The 21414-nt window shown below is 38.2% G+C and overlaps 1 protein-coding gene across 1 annotated transcript in view; it reads left to right on the top strand.

The window, feature by feature from the left end:
• The window catches only part of calcrl2 (calcitonin receptor-like 2), a 34711-nt gene extending 13673 nt beyond the window's left edge, over positions 1 to 21038 (top strand). Inside the window, exons 5-13 of the mRNA XM_079402471.1 lie at positions 1158 to 1270; positions 1366 to 1457; positions 2359 to 2482; positions 4310 to 4469; positions 8497 to 8557; positions 8662 to 8725; positions 14319 to 14537; positions 15386 to 15427; positions 19697 to 21038. Of these exons, the coding sequence (XP_079258597.1) occupies positions 1158 to 1270; positions 1366 to 1457; positions 2359 to 2482; positions 4310 to 4469; positions 8497 to 8557; positions 8662 to 8725; positions 14319 to 14537; positions 15386 to 15427; positions 19697 to 19924 (1103 nt within the window). The 3' untranslated portion in view covers positions 19925 to 21038. The remainder of the gene's footprint in view (positions 1 to 1157; positions 1271 to 1365; positions 1458 to 2358; positions 2483 to 4309; positions 4470 to 8496; positions 8558 to 8661; positions 8726 to 14318; positions 14538 to 15385; positions 15428 to 19696) is intronic.
• The last annotated feature ends 376 nt before the right edge of the window (positions 21039 to 21414 follow it).

Genomic DNA, 21414 nt, shown 5'->3' with positions numbered 1-21414 from the left:
AAATCTGGGATTTGTCATTTACATTTTTACATTTAGCTACATTTAATAATTTAGCAGATGCTTTTATCCAAAGCGACTTACAAATGAGGACAATAGAAGCAATCAAAACCAACAAAAGAGCAATAATATGCTATATGTGTATATATATATATATATATATATATATATATGTCTATTGCATGTACATAAGTACTTAAACTATTCAAAAGTTGGACTCTAAATACAAAATTCTTAATTGAAAATAATAAAACATTTCATAGGGCCCTATTATTGTAAAATTCTTGATAAATTATTGCATTGTTAAAGTTTTATGAATTCAGCTGATTAGACATGATTATTAATCCAGAAACATTTAAACAGATTTATTTGGGAAAAATAACACAGATTTCTTCTTCTAAAATGTAATTTTTGTTAAGCTTTTAATAAACTGTTGTTGAACTGCATACATTTTATGATTTATAGAAAAACATTGAATCCAGAAAAACTAAAATGGGAAAAACAGATAAATAAATAAAAAAAACAGATAAATAAAAAGGATTTCATAGTGTCCTATTATTATACAAGTGTTTTAATAAATTAAATTAAATTAAAAATTATTAAATTTAGATTAGACATGCTTTTTGATTATTCAAATTTAATTAAATCATAATCCAGAAAAATAAAAATGGAATTAAAAAAAATTTAAAACTAGTTTAAAATTAATCATTTCAAATAATTAGTCATGCTTTTTTGGATTGCTCTTAATTTGCTCTTAATTTAACCATTAAAAAAGAATTAAAATTGATAATTGTTTTTATTTAATTTAAAAAAATAAAATGGATTTCTAGAGCCCTAGAATGTAATTTTTTAATAAATTGTTGTTAAATTGTATTCGTTTCATGATTCCAACTAATGAAACATGCTTTTTTTTTGGTTTACCAATGAAAATGGAATTTGGGGGAAAAATAAAACTTTCTAGGGCCCTTAAAATGACATGTATTAATTTATTTATTTTATTTACTTAAATAAATAAATAATTTCATGATTAAAAACACTTAATTTAACTATTAAAAAATAATTAAAATAAAATAAAAAAGAATAAATATAAAAATATAAATGGAAAAAAGTGAATGTGGCAAACAATTTTCCCAAATGAAGTGTGTGACGTTTCTCATCAGAGAAAGTGACCAAAGTGTGTGACTCGGACGGTCAGTGGTTTCGTCATCCAGAGAGCAACCGTCTGTGGTCCAACTACACACAGTGCTCAGCGTACACTAAACAGAAACTCGAGGTCAGAGCTTCACTTTTACACATGAAATCAGTGCTTCTTAATCCTGCCTCCCATGACGTGTGTGTGTGTGTGTGTGTGTGTGCTTTCTCCTGCAGCTCATGTTAGTAAATTATTATCTGGTGATGGTGGGACACGGGCTGTCCATCATTTCGCTGCTCATCTCCATCTGCATCTTCTCATACTTCAAGTATGTCATGAAGACTGATGATGTTTCTGTCAGTCTGTGATCAATAGAGCAGAATACACGAGACAGTAGTGGATCTTTCAGTGATATACACTAACAGTCAAAAGTTTTTGAACAGTAAGATTTTTAATTTATTTATAAAGAAGTCTGCTCACCAAGCCTGCATTTATTTAATTCAAAGTACAGCAAAAGCAGTAAAATTTGAAATATTTTTACTATTTAAAACAGCTGTTTTCTGTGTGAATATGTGTTAAACTGTAATTTATTTCTGTGATCTGCAGCTGTATTTCCAGCATCATTACTGCAGTCTTCAGTGTCACATGATCTTCAGAAATCATTATAATATTCAATTAATTGATTTTTTTATTATTATTGTTATCAATATTTAAAACAGTTTTTTCAGGATTCTTTGATAAATAGAAGGATCCAAAGATCAGCATTTATTTGAAATAAAAAGCATTTGTAACATAATACCATTCAAAAACTTGGAGTCAGTATCATTTTTATTTTCTTTGTGGGGGAGGGGTATTATAGAAATTAATAATTTTATTTAGCAAGGATGCTCAACTGTGTTCAACATTGATAATAATCAGAAATGTTTGTTGAGCAGTAAATCAGTATATTATTATGATTTCTGAAGATCATGTGACTCTGAAGACTGCAGTAATGATGCTGAAAATACAGCTGCAGATCACAGAAATAAATTACATTTTAACACATATTCACATAGAAAACAGATATTTTAAATAGTAAAAATATTTCAAATTTTTCTGCTTTTGCTGTATTTTGGATTAAATAAATGCAAGCTTGGTGAGCAGAAGAGACTTCTTTAAGAAGCATTAGAAATCTTACTGTTCAGCAGGTTTTGGCTGGCAGTGTAAGTGATTGGTTGTTGTCTGTGCAGGTGTTTGAGCTGCCAGCGAATCACTCTTCATAAAAACATGTTCACCTCCTTCATCCTGAACTCGTTCGCCACCATCACCTGGTTCTACTTCGTATTCGGGGATCATCAAACCAGAACGGATTCGGTAGGTGCACATATACTGTATATGACAGTGAATACATATATTAATATATGTCAATATTAATGTCTGCGCTTAAAAATAAAACAAATAATATCTGTTTTGTTTAAAAATCATATATATTTTATTTAAATTAAATCTGCTTTGTTAAAAATTATATAAACTAAAACCGTTAAAAAACATTTACGTTACTTGAAATAACATAAATGTTAACTGACATAAAATATATATATATATATATAAAAAAATCTAAATTAGTTTACTTTTGTTTTTAGTTTTTTTTTTTAACTTGATTTACTAAAATAACTAAAACTGAAATAACTGACAAAAAATAAACTTAATTTACTCAAACAAAATCTGTTTTGTTAAGAAAAATCATGTATATTTTTATATATTAAATAAAACAAACCATAAAAATATTTTTTGTTACTTGAAATAAAATTAAAGACAAAAACAAAACAAAAAAATCTACGTATTTTACTTCAGTTTTATTTCAGCAATTCTCATTTTTGTTTAGTTTAACAAAGTACCAAAATAACTAAAACTAAGTAAACTAAAACTAATGAATAAAAAGTAATAACAAAATATATGGACATATAAAAAAAAAAAAAAAAAACCTGTACTCATCTACAGATGTATTAAAATATACTAAAACATTTGCTAAAATTCAAGTAAAAACAGAAATAAATAAAAATATAATGTAATTGAAAATATTAACAAAAACTATAATAGTATCTCAATGATACTAAAATAACACTGATTTATATACACACTGTATATATATTCCTGTTTTAATTACAAATAAGCTTTCATAAACATTAAAAATAATAAAAAAACAAAACAGTAAACATTTCATTTTATAGTCATTTTAATGTTTTAATATTATAATAATTTCACATTTCAACCATTTGTTTTTGTACAATTACAAAGTAAATATATATACATTATCTGATTTAATAACCTGTCACCATAATTCCTTGTGTATGTGTGTGTAAAAATACTTGGCAATAAATATCATTCTGAAAAAGAAAAGAAAAGTAAAAAAACAGCCATAAAGGTAAACATTTTTAAATTGAGATTTATAAATAATCTGAAAGCTGATAAATAAATAAGATAATAAATAATCCATTGATGTATGGTTTGTTATGATAGGACAATATTTGTCTGAGATACAACTATTAGAAAATCTGGAATCTGAGGGTGCAAAAAAATCTAAATATTGAGAAAATCTCCTTTAAAGTTGTTCAAATGAAGTTCTTAGCAATGCATATTACTAATCAAAAATTAAGTTTTGATATGTTTACAGTAGGAAATTTACTTAATATCCTAATGATTTTCAGAGATGGGTAGTAACGAGTTACATTTACTTGAGTACATTTTTTGGGTAACTAATACTTTTAGAGTATATTTAAAAATGCTTTTACTTTTATTCTTACTCAAGAACATTTTTAGTGAAAAAATTGTACTTTTACTTCGTTACTGTGGGCAACACTCCTCTAGTTACTTTATCTTAATGCAATACAAGTTAAAAATGCTTCAATTTATTCCAAACATGCCGTCTACTTTTCTCTGGGCAATGAGCGATGCCCATTCGCAATGATTCATTGAGTTCCCTATTACTTTTACTTTTACTTGAGTAAATATTTCTAGAAGTACTTTTACTTTTACTTGAGTACAGTTTTTGGGTACTCTACCCACCTCGGATGATTTTTGGCATAAAAGAAATGTGAATTTTGACCCAATTGTTGGCTATTGCTACAAATATACCTGTGCTTTTGTGCTGCAGAGTCACATATGTGTATATTTTATGCTCATGTTGTTGTTGATGCTCAGTCTCAGATCGGCTGTAAGCTGCTGGCCGGTATCATGCAGTACACCTCCTGCTCCAACTATTTCTGGATGCTGTGTCAGGGCATCTATCTGCACACGCTCATCATCGTGGCCGTGTTCGTGGGAGAGCAGCAGCTGGGCTGGTATTACGTCCTCGGCTGGGGTTCGTACTCCGATCTGATGCTGCATCCGAGTCTTTATGAAGCAACATCAATTCATCTCTGACCGTCTCATGACCAGTGTTGGGTGTAACTAGTTACTAAGTAATTAGTTACTGTAATTTAATTACTTTTCCCTTGAAAAAGTAAAGTAAGGGATTGCTCTTATTTTTTTAGTTTAATTACAGTTACTTCTTATGTGATTGAACTTAATACTGTGTATAGACTATAGAACATTTATACACAATACAATACAATAGTGGATTTAACATCAAAATTTTAAGTCTAACCTTAAAATTCATGCTTTTTATGTACCCTTCTCACTTTAAATACTTTGGTGAGTTAATAAAAAAAAAAAAAAACACATATTAATGTCTTATTCTGCAAGACCTTATTCTAAATCCTTAATCCTATTCTTAAACTTTACATCTACTTTACTAAGTATTAATAAGCCGTAATTAGGAGTATTTTGAGGCAAAAGTCATAGTTAATAGTGAGAATTGGACTTGGTGTGAATAATTTATGCAGTTACTTGAAAGAATTAAAAGAAGCATTTTGTCACGAATCCGGTTCATGGTCTTCCGTACACTCACCATCAGAGGTTGCCCTTCCATCATATTGAGTCTTGCACCACACTACTGTTGCTCTTCACCCACGGACTACAATTCCCATCATCCATTGCACTGACGGCACACAGCTGTCACCAATCTCACATTGCTCTGATCACACAGCTGATTGCACTGATTACACACGCTTTATAAGCCTTGAACTTCCTCTCTGTCTTTGCCGAGTATTGTTTTGTGTATAACACCCTCCTAGTGTTAGCTGCCTTACTGAGCCTTCTGTGTGTATGTCTAGCTCTGAGTCTGGTTCTGCGTATAACACTCTCCTAGTGTTAGCTGCCTTACCATGTCACAAGATACGAGGCGGAAGCAAAGATGCAAGTCATAATCAATATTTAATAGTCAGAGGACACAAACTGAGCAAAGTCTCTCGGGTGGGCTGGTGGCGCAGGGACAAGATGGACAGCGTGCTGGTGACGAGTGGTGATGGTGAATCCAGTGCAGGTGAACATCCAGACGAGACGAAACCCACGAAGACTCCAGACAGACGAGGACCAGGAACACTGTAGCAGACGGCACACGATGAACAACACAGTGGACATCAACCAACGATCTGACAAGGAGAGGAGAGTGCGATGAGACTTTATAGGGGAGTGAATTGGCAGAAGCTGGTGCAGGGAATGAGATCAGCTGGCGCGCTGATAATTGAAATGAGCGGTGACGCCCGCTCACACACACACACACAGAACAACCCATATACGAGACACGAAGAAAACAGTGAATTCATGAACCGTGACATACCGAGCCATTCTGTGTTTTGTAAGTCTAAGTTTTGTTTATAGTCTCGTTTCGTGTTTCCCGCCCTTGTATTGTGGATTTACTCTTGTCTCACCGTTTCTGACTCTGTGTTTACCTCGTTTGGATTATTGCTCAGGTTATCGGACTACCCCTCTTCTCAAGCCCTCTGGATATTGTTCGCCGATCAAGGACCCACGCATGCCCTAGGATTACTCTTGTGTCTTGCCCGTGCCATACTCGTTTGCTGGTGATTTGACCTTGCCTGTTATTTGACTATGTTTATTAATAAAAGCTTGCAAATGGATCCGCGTGTTTATCGTCAGAGTCTCCTCGCGTCCCCGCTGATCACGTCTCCGCTGATCTGCCAGAGTCTCCTCACGTCTCCGCTGATCTGCCAGAGTCTCCTCACGTCTCCGCTGATCTGCCAGAGTCTCCTCACGTCTCCGCTGACCTGCCAGAGTCTCCTCACGTCTCCGCTGACCTGCCCGAGTCTCCTCACGTCTCCGCTGACCTGCCAGAGTCTCCTCACGTCTCCGCTGATCTGCCAGAGTCTCCTCACGTCTCCGCTGATCTGCCAGAGTCTCCTCACGTCTCAGCGGATCTTCCAGAGTCTCTTCACATCACAGCTAACCATCCAGAACCACGTCACGTCATAGCTGATCAGCCAGAGTCTTGTCACGTCCTGTCTGCCACACCCAGATATTCAAGGTCAGTCCTTCAGTATCCTAGTCTGATATCCAGTGTGAGGGATGCACCACTGGTGTCTGCACTTGCAGCTGGTGTCCCCAAACCAGCTCACTTTACCCCTCCTGTTCCTGCACTAATTCCCCTGTCCGAAGGGCTTCCCATGTTGGGGATCACTTTGTTGCATTTGGGCTGCGTACACCACATCAGAACTACCCCAGGCCATGGCATCCGCTGCAGCTTCTCCAGAGGTGGCGGCACATGCCACAGAACCACCCGAAGCGGCGTTGCTCGCTTCAGCTTCTTTTATGGTGGTGGCGCCCAGCAATGTACTCTCAGCCTGTCATGTCGCTGTCAAGGAGACGGTTACCACTGTAGAACCTCCAGAGGTGGCGGCAACCACTGCAGAACCTTCGGAGGTGTCAGTGGTATCCACTCACCAACTCTTTGTCTGTCCTGTCACAGCCAAAAGGGCTGTCCCTGAACTCCTGTCCTGCCCTGTCACGGCTATGGAGGCCGTCTATGAATCCTTGTCCTGTCCTGTCATGGCTATGGAGGCCGTTTGCGAATCCTCGTCCTGTCCTGTCGTGGATACAGAGGCCACTTATGAAATTTTGTCCTGTTCTGAACCGGCCGAGGAGGCCATCTCTGAACTCCAGTCCTGTCTGCTCTGTTCGACGATCGAGGACCCACACATGCCATAGGATTACTCTTGTGTCTTGCCCGTGCCATACTCATTTGCTGGTGATTTGACTGTCTGTTATTTGACTATGTTTATTAATAAAAGCTTGCAAATGTATCTGCATGTCTCTCGTCTCGTTCACCCCGTTACACATTTCATGTCTATCCTTGTATCAATAATTAACTTGTCGAGGTTGATATAGGATTTAGAAAGTAATGAGTAATAAGTAATTCAATTCTTTTTGGAGAGAGTAATTTGTACAGTAATCTAATTACACTGTTGAAGATGTGATTAGTAACTAGTAATTAATTACTTTTTAAGAGTAACTTACCCAACACTGACATGACCTCACTCGCTCTCAGAAATGACTCATTTACTTATATTTCTTATTTTACTTATAGCCAAACTTAATTTCTGTGTCAGCTTTTAAAAACTACTGCAGATGTTTTAGGTAGTTGCTTATCAATTTTCTTTGTGTTAACACAATTTTTTTATTAACTTTTATGGTGTGTTTTATGCATCGCATATGTATTTCTGGGGCTTAGGAGGTTGACTTTACCAAAATATAATTACAATAAGTTTAATAGTTAATTTTACCCCCCCTCCACACACACACACACACACACACACACACACATACACATACATATTTTTACTGTAACTAATTTAATAAAATGTGTGTGTGTACACTGCCATTCAAAAGTTTGGGGTCAATACATTTTTTTTTTCATTTGAAAAATGAATACTTATATTCATCAAGGCTGCATTAAATTGTTCAAAAGTGACAGTAAAGACATGTATAATGCTACAAAAGATTTCTATTTCAAATAAATGCTGTTCTTTCTATTTCAACTTTCTATTCATCTGTGAATCCTGAAAAATTAAATGTTACAGTTTTCACAAAAATATTGTGCTGCACAACTGTTTTCAACATTGATAATAATCAGAAATATTTCTTGAGCAGCAAATCAGTATATTAGAATGATTCCTGAAGATCATGTGACACTGAAGACTGATATAATGATGCTGAAAATTCAGCTTTGATCACAGAAATAAATGACAGTTTAACAGATATTCACACAGAAAACAGCTGTTTTAAATTCTAATAATATTTCACAAATTTTACAGTTGTATTTTTGATTAAATAAATAAAGCCTTGATGAGACTTCTTTAAAAACAAACATTAAAATCTTATTGATTCCACAGTTTTGAATGGCAGTGCATATCTTATAATATAATATAATCTTTTGTTGACTTCATAATTTTTGTTATTTCACTGCAAATATATTTGATTGTTTTTTGCAGGTTTCCCAGTGATCCCTACTGTCCTGCACGCCGTGGCCCGTCTGCTCTTCCACGACGACAGGTAAACATCAAATTTCTGGATTTCACATTTAAAATTCTACTCTAAAGATGTAAATGTTCACTTTTTAACCCTAAAATGCCTAATATTTGACGTTTATACTCCAGGTGTTGGATCATGAACATAAATCTGCTGTACATCATACACAGCCCCATACAAGTCGCTTTGCTGGTGAGCTTCATCATAATCATCCTCATCATCATCAGTGCTGGGGAAAGTTTCTTTTAAAAGTAATGCATTAGAATATTGCGTTACTCCATTAAAAAGTAACTGAGTTAGTTACTTTTTATGGAAAGTAATGAGTTATATTACTTTTGCATTCATTTTTCTCATCTGGGCTGGGTTTGCTTGTTTGTTTTTAACATAAAAAGTTTTATTTTTGGCAAATATAAAAGCCCTTTCACACCAAAAGTGAAATGAATGAGCCTCAGGCTGAAGGAAATGTAAATTCACGTCTGTACAGTAGAGGGCAAAGTTTGTTTGAGAAGCAAACCAAGTTTAACACTCTTCAGCAAATAAAAAAACAGAAGTTTATCTAAAGTAATTTTCGCATATTAGTATGGTTGAGTTGGGTCATCGAAGGTCAGACATCGGTTAATAAAATAGGGTTAAATACATAAAGGATATTTGTGACCCGTGCTGGCAAAATGAGTGTGAATGCACACAGGCTAATTTTGAGCTACACGCAAAAAAAGTGAAAAATAGAGATTTTAGTCAAATTTGAGGTTTTCACAAAAATGAGTTCGTTAAGCCCCTGTCTAGGGATCCCAATGCTCCAAATAGTAATTATACATCTAAAATTATCTTTATTTATACGTTTTCTGAGAGGAGTTTTAACAGACGCTTTTATCCAAAGCGACCCACATGAAAAAAAACTGTAGTAATTTATAATAAATACTATAGTGTTTTTGAACCATATTATAGTAAAGTACTTGAATTAATTTGATGTGGTAATTCTATAGTTGCTGTGGTGGTAATATAACAACTATAGTAATATAAACAAGTGACTTTACCCAATTCTGTACTAAATTTTCTACAACTATAGGTGTCAGCAGATAGACACGGGACACAGAGGTAAGTGCAATACAAACAACAGATTTATTGAAAAGCAGCAGAGGGGAATGAGATGAGCAGTAAGTCTGGGTAAGCAGACGGGGAATGGGAAAGTCTCTTGGGGCTTATCTGAGTGTTAATGTCCTTGTTTGTTTATCCAGGGGATGCAGAGGAAACAGCGGAGCGTGGAGACAGTGGAGCACAGGAGCGATAGAGAACGGGGATAGGAACACAGGAGCGACTGGTAGGTAGACAAAAGGTAAGTGGGTCAGGTTAGTCAACATAGAATATTTGAGACCAGACAGTGAGTGAACGGGAGGAGTGCAGGGATATAGTGCTGCTGATTAGTGCTGACAGGTGGCGGTGATCAGAAATCAGGGGATTGGGATCTGGTGAGTGTCGTTGGTGGAGACTGCGGTGACTGTGGTGACTCTCTGACAATACCCCCTCATCCAGGGGCAGCTCCTGACGCCCTATTACGGTGACGGGGTCGGCCACGGCCTCTGGGTGCGGGATGGTCAGGACAGTTCTGGTGAAACTCGGCCAGGAGAGAGGGATCCAGCACATCGTCCCGGGCCAACCAGGATCTTTCCTCCGGCCCGTATCCCTCCCAGTCAATAAGATATTCCAAGCGACCACCCTGTCGCCGAGAGTCCAAGATGTCCTGCACCCTGTAGACTAGGGGCTCCTCGATGATCTCGGGAGGAGGAGGTACTGCAGGCTCATTGGGTTCTGTGACAGAGGGAGAGACAGGCTTGAGGAGTGAGACATGGAATGCTGGATGGATACGATACCGTGCAGGGAGTTGATCTGCCTCTCGATGGTAAAGGGACCGATATAGCGGGGACTCAGCTTCCGGCAGGGCAGGTGAGCGGAGAGCCGGATCCCGGGTGGAGAGCCAGACCTTATCTCCAGGATGATAGACGGGGGTGGCAGACCGACGGGCATCTGCATAGGTCTTGTTCCTCCGCACTGCCTGCTGGAGTTGGAAATGAGCTGAGTCCCAAACTCTCTCGCTCGCTCGGAACCAGTGGTCGACAGCTAGAACGTCGGAGTGCTATTCTGTCCAGGCAAACAGAGGGGGTTGGTAGCCGAGTATGCACTGGAAAGGGGTGAGGCCGGTGGTGGTTTGCTTGAGGGAATTTTGTGCATACTCGGCCCACGGGAGGAAGCGGTTCCAGCTGCTCTGGTTGTTATGATAGTAGGCCCAGAGATATCTCCCAATCTCCTGAATCTTCTGCTCAGTCTGGCCGTTAGTCTGGGGGTGATACCCTGAGGAGAGACTGACGGTGACATCGAGGAGTTTGAAGAATGCCTTCCAGACACGGGAGACAAACTGTGGCCCACGGTCGGAGACGACATCTTGCGGTATGCCGAAAGTGCGGAAGAGATTATGGAAGAGGGCCTCTGCTGTTTCGAGGGCTGTGGGTAAACCCCGGAGGGGAATTAACTTGCAGGCTTTGGAGCATCTGTCAACTGCAACGAGTATGCAGGTATAACCTTCTGACTTGGGGAGATCTGTGACGAAGTCGACTCCGGCGTGGGACCAGGTGCGACGTGGAATGGGTAATGGGACTAATTTTCCGGCAGGTAAGTGATGTGGAGTCTTGGAGATGGCACAGACTGAGCATCCACGAATGTACTGGGAGACATTCCGGGCCATTTTGGGCCATCAGTACCGAGCTTAGAGGAGCGAGAGAGTACGCTGGCTGCCTGGGTGTCCAGAGCCCAGGGAAGCATGCAAGAAGCCCAGAAGGGAAGTCCTCAAGGAGGTGGGCACGTAGGTTTTGCCCTCTATGCCTCCCAGCGGAGCGGGTTCGGTGATGGAAGCGATGCGGATCTGTTCATCCAGGGCCCACCGCATGGGGCTCACAAGGACGGCTGGAGGGAGTATGAGTTCAGGTGTGGAGGGTTCGTCGGGGGCATGGATACGTGAGAGGGAATCTGCCTTGACATTCTTATCTCCGGGTCGAGACGTGATTGAAAACTGGAACCGGGTGAAGAAGAGGGCCCAGCGAGCATGCCGGGGGTTTAACTTTGGAGATATTCCAGATTTTTGTGGTCAGTGATGACCGTAAAGGGGTGTTGAGCTCCCTCCAGCCAGTGTCTCCATTCCTCCAGCGCCAGTTTAATGGCGAGCAGCTCCCGATTTCCAATATCGTAGTTCCACTCCACTGGGGAAAGCTTCCTGGAGTTGGGGTTCGGGATGTGAGAGGATGGGAGCAGTGCAGAAGGCCTCCTGGAGCTTCTTGTAGGCGGCTCGAGCTTCGGAGTTCCAGGACAGAGACTTGGGTTTCTGACGGAGCATAGAAGTGAGGGGGGCTGAGAGGAGACTGAAGTTCAGAATGAACCTCCGGTAGAAATTTGCGAAGCCGAGGAATCATGGAAGTTCCTTTACTGACTGAGGCTGGGGCCAGTCCCGGATAGCTTGGACCTTCCCCTGGTCCATCTGGATCCCATCCGCACTGAGGATGTAGCCGAGGAACTGGACTGTGGGGCGGTGGAACTCTCACTTCTCGAGGTTCAGGTAGAGGTGGTGTTTCCTGAGCTGGCGTAGGACCTGCGTCACGTGATGGCGATGTTCGGCCAAGTTCAGATGCAAGTTCCAAAGCCATGAAAAGAATGAAGCGAAAGAGTAAAGATATAAGGTAGCAAGTACCAAATACATGTGTTTCAAATAAATGTTACACCATACCGCTGCTGCTGCTGCTGCTGTTCTTTCAATAAGCTTATTTAAAAGGTATACAGTAAATGAAATGCCATAACATACAATAATAAACCTTTGTTTTTATCAAATTATGACAGCACAAAATATAAAAACTAGTAATAATTTCAAGATTCAAGATTTTTATTCGTCACATACACAATTATACAGAGTATAACCAGCAGTGAAATGTAAGTCAGGTCCGCTCCAAGGACAGTGCAATTGTATAGAATACAAATATTAAGAAAAAGTATAAAATAAAAGATAATAAAATATAAATATAAATGTGCAGGTCAGTATGTTGTTGACATAAATAGTAATATAAGAGGAATGTGCAAAAGAATGTGCAAAAACGTTGTACAGGCTGTTTAAATAGCAGCATATGAGGTAGAAAAAATTATGAATAGCTTATTGATATAGTGATGTTTACATGGAGTCAAGTGATGTTATGACACAGAGTTAGAGTTTAGGAGCCTTATGGCCTGGGGGAAGAAGCTCCTCCTAAGCGAAAACGCAGAAAATCGAACCTGATACAAACTTTTTTATGATGGATTTTAACGTGCAAAAAGTTCGAACTCGGTGTGCAATGACCTTAAGTCATAATATAGGCCAAGTGTCTCATTAATGTTAATCTAACAATAAAAGAAAAGAGCAAATCACTTGCTGCACTTGACTGAACTGCTTTTTTTTTAAATAATCAATTTATTTGTAATGAACACACTAAAGGTTTTTTTTTGACATTTGATTATTTGTTTTTCTTACTTGAATGCTTTTGTTTAGATGTAAAATGAAAAGGCAATGCATTATTTGCTAATTTGTTCTACTGTTTTTTTGCATCTGTTCTTATTTATAATAACAAAGATAAAATAAAAATTGCTATATTGTGATTATCAATATAGTAATTATTATTAAGAAAATTATTTTGTGATTTTGCTTTGGAACCTTCAGACAACTTGAATTCGATTTTTCTCGAAATCGACTTTGCTGACTCTATCAACTTCAAACGGCTGTATCATACATCATTTTGAAGGTCTTTTAATGGAGAATGTGAAAATAGAAGTAACTCATTTTTGAACATTTGCTCATTGTGACTCATTTTGCCAGCACAGGTCACATTTGTGCAATTTAATATTCAGTAGCCTCTTTCACACAGCCATTCCGCAAAATATCCGAAAAATGTGTCCCGTGATTTGTCCCCGGATCGTCTGATTTTGGTTCATTCACACTGCCAGTGATTTTCCGGAATCTGTGCGTGCATTCACACACAACCCGTAAAGATCCCGCAAAGACACGTGACATTTCATGTGATGTGTATAATGCGCCGAGAACCGTTTCACTAGATTTCAGCTTCAGCGCGGATAGTGAAGAACTCCCTGATCTCTGCTTCATTCCAGTTTATACATTTTTCGACGTGAACATTGATCTGCCTTCAAAACACCCGGTAAAGAGTCGCATGATAACAAGCGTCATCAGCCTTTACGGCATTGGTTCTGGCTTTTGTTCACACAGAGCTCGTTCCGAGACTGAACCCGGCAATGTTACTAAGTCCCCAACCCGGGATCGATCCCGGAATTAATCCCGGGACGTGTTTGCATTCACACAGAAGGCACTCCGGCAATTTTCCGGGACCAACGTGCAGTGTGAAAGGGGTTAATTAGTGCAGGTTTGTGTTTGCATTTCACTGTTTTGATTCATTGTGAGGAACACTGAATGAGTTTTAGTGCAGGTGAGATGAGTAAATGCATGTTCATATTTAGTCTAGAACTACAGTAAGATCATGTTCACACACAACACTCTGCACTTACTCCTGATTTCTCTCAACATGGCAACACCAGAGCTGTCAGTCAATACATGACTGGCTCAGATATTGGCTTGCATATTCTAAAGTAATGCATTATTTTACTAGTTACTTGAACAAAGTAATCTGATTACATAACTGGTGTTACTCATAATGTGTTCCCCCCCGACACTGATCATCAGTCTGCAATCTCTCTCTCCATCCGACAGGTGAACCTGTTCTTCCTGCTGAACATCGTGCGGGTGTTAATCACTAAACTGCGGGTCACTCACCTCACCGAGACTAACGTCTACCTGAAGGTGGTCCGCGCCACCATCATCCTGGTTCCTCTGCTGGGTGCCCAGTTCATCCTGGTGCCGCTGCAGCCCAGCGGACGCGTCTCTCTGGCCATCTACGAGTTCATCATGAACGTCTTCACCCATTTCCAGGTAATAAACTTCCAGGTAATGGTCTAAAATGCATTACATATGTGTAAAATCAGCCCGTAAGGACATTAGCATCAGCGTTTTGTTTCTGTAGCTAATGAAATTAAGCACTTTAAACTGCATTTTTAATATCACTAGCATAAGTGCTGTTATTGCATTTTAAATGTTTTATTAAACGTGCATTTCTTTGAGACCTGTGTGACTGTACAACAGTGTTATTAATATTATAGTTTTTGATAATATTTTTTGTATTTATTTATTTTATTGTAATTATTTAATTAGAATACCAAAAATCCATAGACATTCTACACATAATTGGAGCCTAATTTTGCCTGTCCATTTTTATTTAAAAATATTCCCTTGTCATTTTAATTTTAGTTAAACGTTTAGTCATTTTTTAAATGTGTTTGCCATTTGTATTATTTTTATATATCTGTATAGTGTTTGTTGTTTTTTAAAATGAGATATAAGACTTGGCAACTAGCTGAAAATAATATTCAGTATATATATATATATATATATATATATATATATATATATATATATATATTATTTTTTTTTTTTTTTTTTTTTTCTAAGGAAGCTTTTTTTCTTGCAGTTCTGAGTTTATATCTCACAATTTGTATATAAAATCATAAATGTGAGAAAAAAGTCAGAATTGTGAGATGAAATGTTTCAATTACCTTTTTTATTTTTGTATTCCATGGCACTTTTCAATTCAATGGACTTTCATATTCAGTTAAAGTTTATTTTATTTCAAATTCCAAAAATCTTTCTAATGGTTTTGATTTTAGTTAACAATAGTAAGCTAGTCTTACAGTGTCTTTTACTGAGCGTTTGTGTTTCTGCAGGGTTTCCTGGTGGCCATAATCTTCTGCTTCTGTAATGGAGAGGTATGACTTGATTATTTAATTAATTAATAATTAATACCTCATTAATCCAACCTCATTAATCTTAATTAAAGCACTTTAGATGAGCATAAACTCTTGAGGATTGTAGTGGCCTGCTATGCAGTATGATTATCACTTCCAGCATAAACCAGATTTTGTACTTTTTTTCTTGTAATTATTTAATCACACTATAAAAAATTATTAGACATTTTTACACAAAATTAGATTAAAATGCAAAATAATAATATTTGTTTTTATTTACGAAATAACAACTGGATGCATAATTTCATGTGACAGCATTGTCTAACATTACTATCTGAAACATGTCTTGTTGCATACTGTTATAGATATACAGTGGTGGCCAAAATTATTATAACCTAGTATTTTCAGCAGCTAAAAATGGTTCTAAGTCAATTAGTTCTATCTTTTGTTGTATTGTGTCAGTTGGAAATATCAGTTTACATTTCCAAACAAGCATTTTGCCATTAATTGTAATAATCCAGTGAGATTTTTGAGATCTGATCTGATCATCATCAGTCTTTCTTGAGTAACATGAAGATACAGAACAAACTGAGTCAGACTAAATCCAGAAGAACTGTGTCTCCAAGACGCTTCAAGAAAGCTCCTGCAAAGCTCCTGAGAAACTCTGCTCAAGTGCACCGAGGACAAAAGCTGCTTTAAACACAAAAGGATGCTCACAACAAATGTTGATTTCATTTAGTTAGTAGTTAATTGATAAAGAAAATATATTTGCTTTGCAGGTAGGTTTCTTGAAGCGTCTTGGAGACACAGTTCTTCTGGATTTATCTTCATGTTACTCAAGAAAGACTGATGATGATCAGATCAGATCTCTGTGTGGAGCACAAAAATATCACTGGATTATTACAAATAATGGCAAAATTAATTTCCTACTGACACACTACAGCAAAAGATTGAAATAACTGATTTAAACTTTTTAGCTGGTTATAAATTGTAAAACAAAGTTATAAATTGATTTGCATTTTAATGAGTGAAATAAGTATTTGACCCCTTCGCAAAACATGACTTAGTACTTGGTGGCAAAACCCTTGTTGGCAATCACAGAGGTCAGATGTTTATTGTAGCTGGTCACCAGGTTTGCACACATCTCAGGAGGAATTTTGTCCCACTCCTCTTTGCAGATCCTCTCCAAGTCATTAAGGTTTCGTGGCTGACGTTTGGAAACTCGAACCTTCGGCTCCCTCCACAGATTTTCTATGGGATTAAGGTCTGGAGACTGGCTAGGCCACTCCAGGACCTTAATGTGCTTCTTCTTCAGCCACTCCTTTGTTGCCTTGGCTGTGTGTTTTGGGTCATTGTCATGCTGGAATACCCATCCACGACCCATTTTCAATGCCCTAGCCCTGACGGTACATGGCCCCGTCCATCGTCCCTTTGATGCGGTGCATCCTGTCCCCTTAGCAGAAAAACACCCCCAAAGCATAATGTTTCCACCTCCATGTTTGATGGTGGGGATGATGTTCTTGGGGTCATAGGCAGCATTCCTCCTCCAAACACGGCGAGTTGAGCTGTTGCCAAAGAGCTGGATTTTGGTCTCATCTGACCACAACACTTTTACCCAATTCTCCTCTGAATCATTGGCAAACTTCAGACGGACCTGCTTTCTTGAGCAGGGGGACCTTGCGGGTGCTGCAGGATTTCAGTCCTCCATGGCGTAGTGTGTTACCTCCCGTGTAGTTCTGGGCCGATTCCTCACCGTTCTCATGATCATTGAAAGTCCACGACGTGAGATCTTGCATGGAGCCCCAGTCCGAGGGAGATTGACAGTTATTTTGTGTTTCTTCCATTTGTGAATAATCGCACCAACTGTTGTCACCTTCTCACCAAGCTGCATGGCGATGGTCTTGTAGCCCATTCCAGCCTTGTGTAGGTCTACAATCTTGTCCCTGACATCCTTGGACAGCTCTTTGTTCTTGGCCATGGTGGAGAGTTTGGAATATGATTGATTGATTGCTTCTGTGTCTTTTATACAGGTAACAAACTGAGATTAGGAGCAGTCCCTTTAAGAGAGTGCTCCTAATCTCCGCTACTTACCTGTATAAAAGACACCTGGGAGCCAGAAATCTTGCTGATTGATAGGGGATCAAATACTTACTTGACTCATTAAAATGCAAATCAATGTATAAATTTTTTTAAATGCTTTTTTCTGAATTGTTTTGTTGTTGCTATTCCATCTCTCACTGTTCAAATAAACCTACCATTAAAATTATAGACTGATAATTTCTTTGTCAATGGGCAAATGCACAAAATCAGCAGGAGATCAAATATTTTTTCCACTGTGTGTGTATATATATATATATATATATATATATATATATATATATATAATATACAGTGCCCTCCAAAAGTATTGCAACAGTAAAGACAAAATTGCTCTGTTGGCTGTGGAGTCAAGACATTTACAAATATGATTAAAAGATGAATATGAGACAAAACTACAGAATGTCATGTTTTATTATTGGGTGATTCAACACATAGATGTTTTACCAGCTAAGTTCAGCACTTTTAGAGTTCATCCCTCTATCTGATGTGAGCATAAGTATTGGAGCAGTTGCCTCTCAGGTCTTTCTAAGTGATCAGCTGTGTCCTGTTGCATTAATTCTTCAGATATTAAAAGCAGGGAATGTGTCGTATCAGTTATATCCATTACTTCTCTATTCTGAATCTTGCATTCGATGATGACACACAAACCAGGATGAAGATGAGGGAGCTGACTTTGAAAGAATAATAGAAAAGAGGAAGTCAATTAGAGCTCTAGTAAAAACAAAGGGCATGGAGAAATCAAGAGTTTGGAAACCACCAGCAACCTACAACTACCTGATCGGGTGAGAAAACAACAGTAGTTGATGACAGACAAATCATAAAAGCTGTGAAAATGAACCCTAAAAGACATGTCTGTAAAATCACCAACAACTTCCAGAAAGCTGGGGTGATGCTCTGACAATCTACTGTCCTCAGGAGACGTTGACACAGAATTACAGATGCTACACAGCAAGATGCAAACCTCTGACCAGCACCAGAAATAGAAAGACAAGATTAGAGTTTGCAAAAAAGCACAAAGGCGAGCCAGAAGAGTTTTGGAACTGTGTTTATGGACCGATGAGACAAAGATGAACCTTTATCTAAGTGACGGGAAGGCAAAAATGTTCAGAAAAAAGGGAACTGCAAATGATTCCAAGCATACAGCCTCATCTGTAAAGCATGGTGGAGGTGGTGTCATGGCATGGGCATGCATGGCTGTCTCTGGAACAGGCCCTCTCAACTTTACTGATGACTTAATGTATGATGACAGTAGTAGAATGAATTTGGAAGGGTACAAAACCATCTTGCCTACCAATATTCAAGAAAATGCCACCAGATTCATTGGGAAGTGCTTCATATTGCATCAGGACAATGACCCAAAACACCCTGCCAGTTCAGTCAAGGAGTTTATAAGAGCAAAGAAATGGAAAGTCTTAGATTGCCCAAGTCAATCTCCAGATTTAAATCTGATTGAACATGAATTTCACCAGCTGAAGACGAGAGTAAAGGCAGAAACTCCCCAAAACAAGCAACAATTGGAATCGGCTGCATTAAAGACTGGAAAAAGTATTTCAAAGGATGAGACCAAGAGTCTGGTGATGTCTATGGGTCCCAGACTCACTGCTGTGATTGTGTGCAAGGGATCTGCAACTAAATAATAGCTTTTAATCTTTATATCTGCCTTATGTTCAACTGTCCCAATACTTATGCTCACATCAATGAGTGGGATGAACTCTAAAAGTGCTGTTCTTTTTATTTGGTAAAACATGTATGTGTTGAAACGGCTAATAATAAAATGTGACATTCTGTAGTTTTGTCTCATATTCATCTTTTAATCATATTTGCAAATGTCTTGACTCCACAGCCAACAGAGCAATTTTGTCTTTACTGTTCCAATACTTATGGAGGGCACTGTATATATATATATGTATATATATATATATATATATATATATATACATATACGAAAACCAAATTGCCTTTGGAAACTTAAATGAAGACAAACTGATCTGAAATGCTTTAAAAAAAAATAACATTTAGTAAGCTATGCAGTGTGTGGTATGCAGTACACACTATTCAGGAAAAAATATAAAAAGTATATAATGTATATAATGAATGTTTTTTACATATAAATATAATTACAATGTTTTATATAGTGTGCTAGTGTTTTATTCTGAAGAAATGAACAAACAAGCTGTATGATACTTGCAGGTGCAGTCGGCGCTGCAGCGTAAGTTTGAGCAGTATTGCAGTCAATGGAAGTGCCGGCATCTGGTGACCACTGACTTTCACGGTAACTACCACACCAACTCGTCCATCACTGAGACCAGCCACGTCAACATCGGCCTCGAGCACGGCACCGTGCATGCGCTCAACGGCCAGAGCAGCTCCATCCACGGACCCAAGAGCTGCGACGTCCTCGAGTCCACGGAAATATGACCGTTTGTCTCATCATGCTCACTAATATCACCAACACTACACAGCACTCCCAGCTAACACACATGTTCTAAGAACGATTTGCTAACATTCATGTTAAATCTGCAGTCTGTAAGTTTTGCCTCTTTGTCGCCATCTCTGTTTGAAACCTGCAGTTGCATTTAATTGTGCAATTATCTTCATCGCATGGGTTGTGCTCCGGCACAGCTCCAGCACGGATGAATCCAATGCTTTGAGGAGTATGTGTGGATACTGTACTAGGAATCACAGATTCAAGCCTACGACTTGGAATAATTGACCCAAATAACAATTTTCACTGGATATTGTCATCTGAACAAGTAAAGGCTGGAATACACTACACGACTTTTAAAATCTGAACAGATTTTTAAAACATTAGGCATCATACACTTACCGACTTTCTAAATAGTGACAAAGGAAAACTGGGCATCATACACTACATGACTGAAGATCATACACTACCAGACTTTAAAGTTTTTCCGATCACAACGAACTCACGCAGAAACATGCGCCCTGTTGCTAGGAGACACATGATAAATGAAAACATATGTGTTCTAAAATCGGCTGAAAATATCAGACATGTTTGATATCCTCCAACTGGATAGAATTAAAGTCTGAAGCTAAAAAATCGGAGTCTGTGACCATTATACACTACGCGATTTTCTGTGGAATCTGTCAGCTGTAATCTGCAGCCTGGCTCTGACTTTCCTCAACTAGCGTCAACTTGTTCAGACTGTAAAATCGGGGGGAAATCGTGGGCAAAAATTGCATAGGGTATTCTAGGCTTATGTAACAAGTCTGCCACTTTTGTTCTGACCAACTGAGGAAAAAAAGCATTACAATAAATTGCGCTACAATGGTGATTAAATCTAACGATCGGTTAGCTCATATCACTTCAAAACATGCAAATTATTATTATTGTTATATTTTGTTCTCAAATTGTTCATGTTAACAACATCAGCATTGCGTGACTATGTGTATGTAGTGTGTATTAGCTTTACAATTTCTGTACAGTCTAATCTCTAATTGTCATACAATTCAAATTTCATATAAAAGAAATTACACTCACCTAAAGGATTATTAGGAACACCATACTAATACTGTGTTTGACCCCCTTTCGCCTTCAGAACTGCCTTAATTCTACGTGGCATTGATTCAACAAGGTGCTGAAAGCATTCTTTAGAAATGTTGGCCCATATTGATAGGATAGCATCTTGCAGTTGATGGAGATTTGTGGGATGCACATCCAGGGCACGAAGCTCCCGTTCCACCACATCCCAAAGATGCTCTATTGGGTTGAGATCTGGTGACTGTGGGGGCCATTTTAGTACAGTGAACTCATTGTCATGTTCAAGAAACCAATTTGAAATGATTCGAGCTTTGTGACATGGTGCATTATCCTGCTGGAAGTAGCCATCAGAGGATGGGTACATGGTGGTCATAAAGGGATGGACATGGTCAGAAACAATGCTCAG

Source organism: Barbus barbus (assembly GCF_936440315.1).
Source record: "Barbus barbus genome assembly, chromosome: 41".
Lineage (NCBI taxonomy): Eukaryota > Metazoa > Chordata > Actinopteri > Cypriniformes > Cyprinidae > Barbus > Barbus barbus.
Note: the sequence above shows the minus strand (reverse complement) of the source record. Positions and strands in the feature narration are given on the sequence as shown.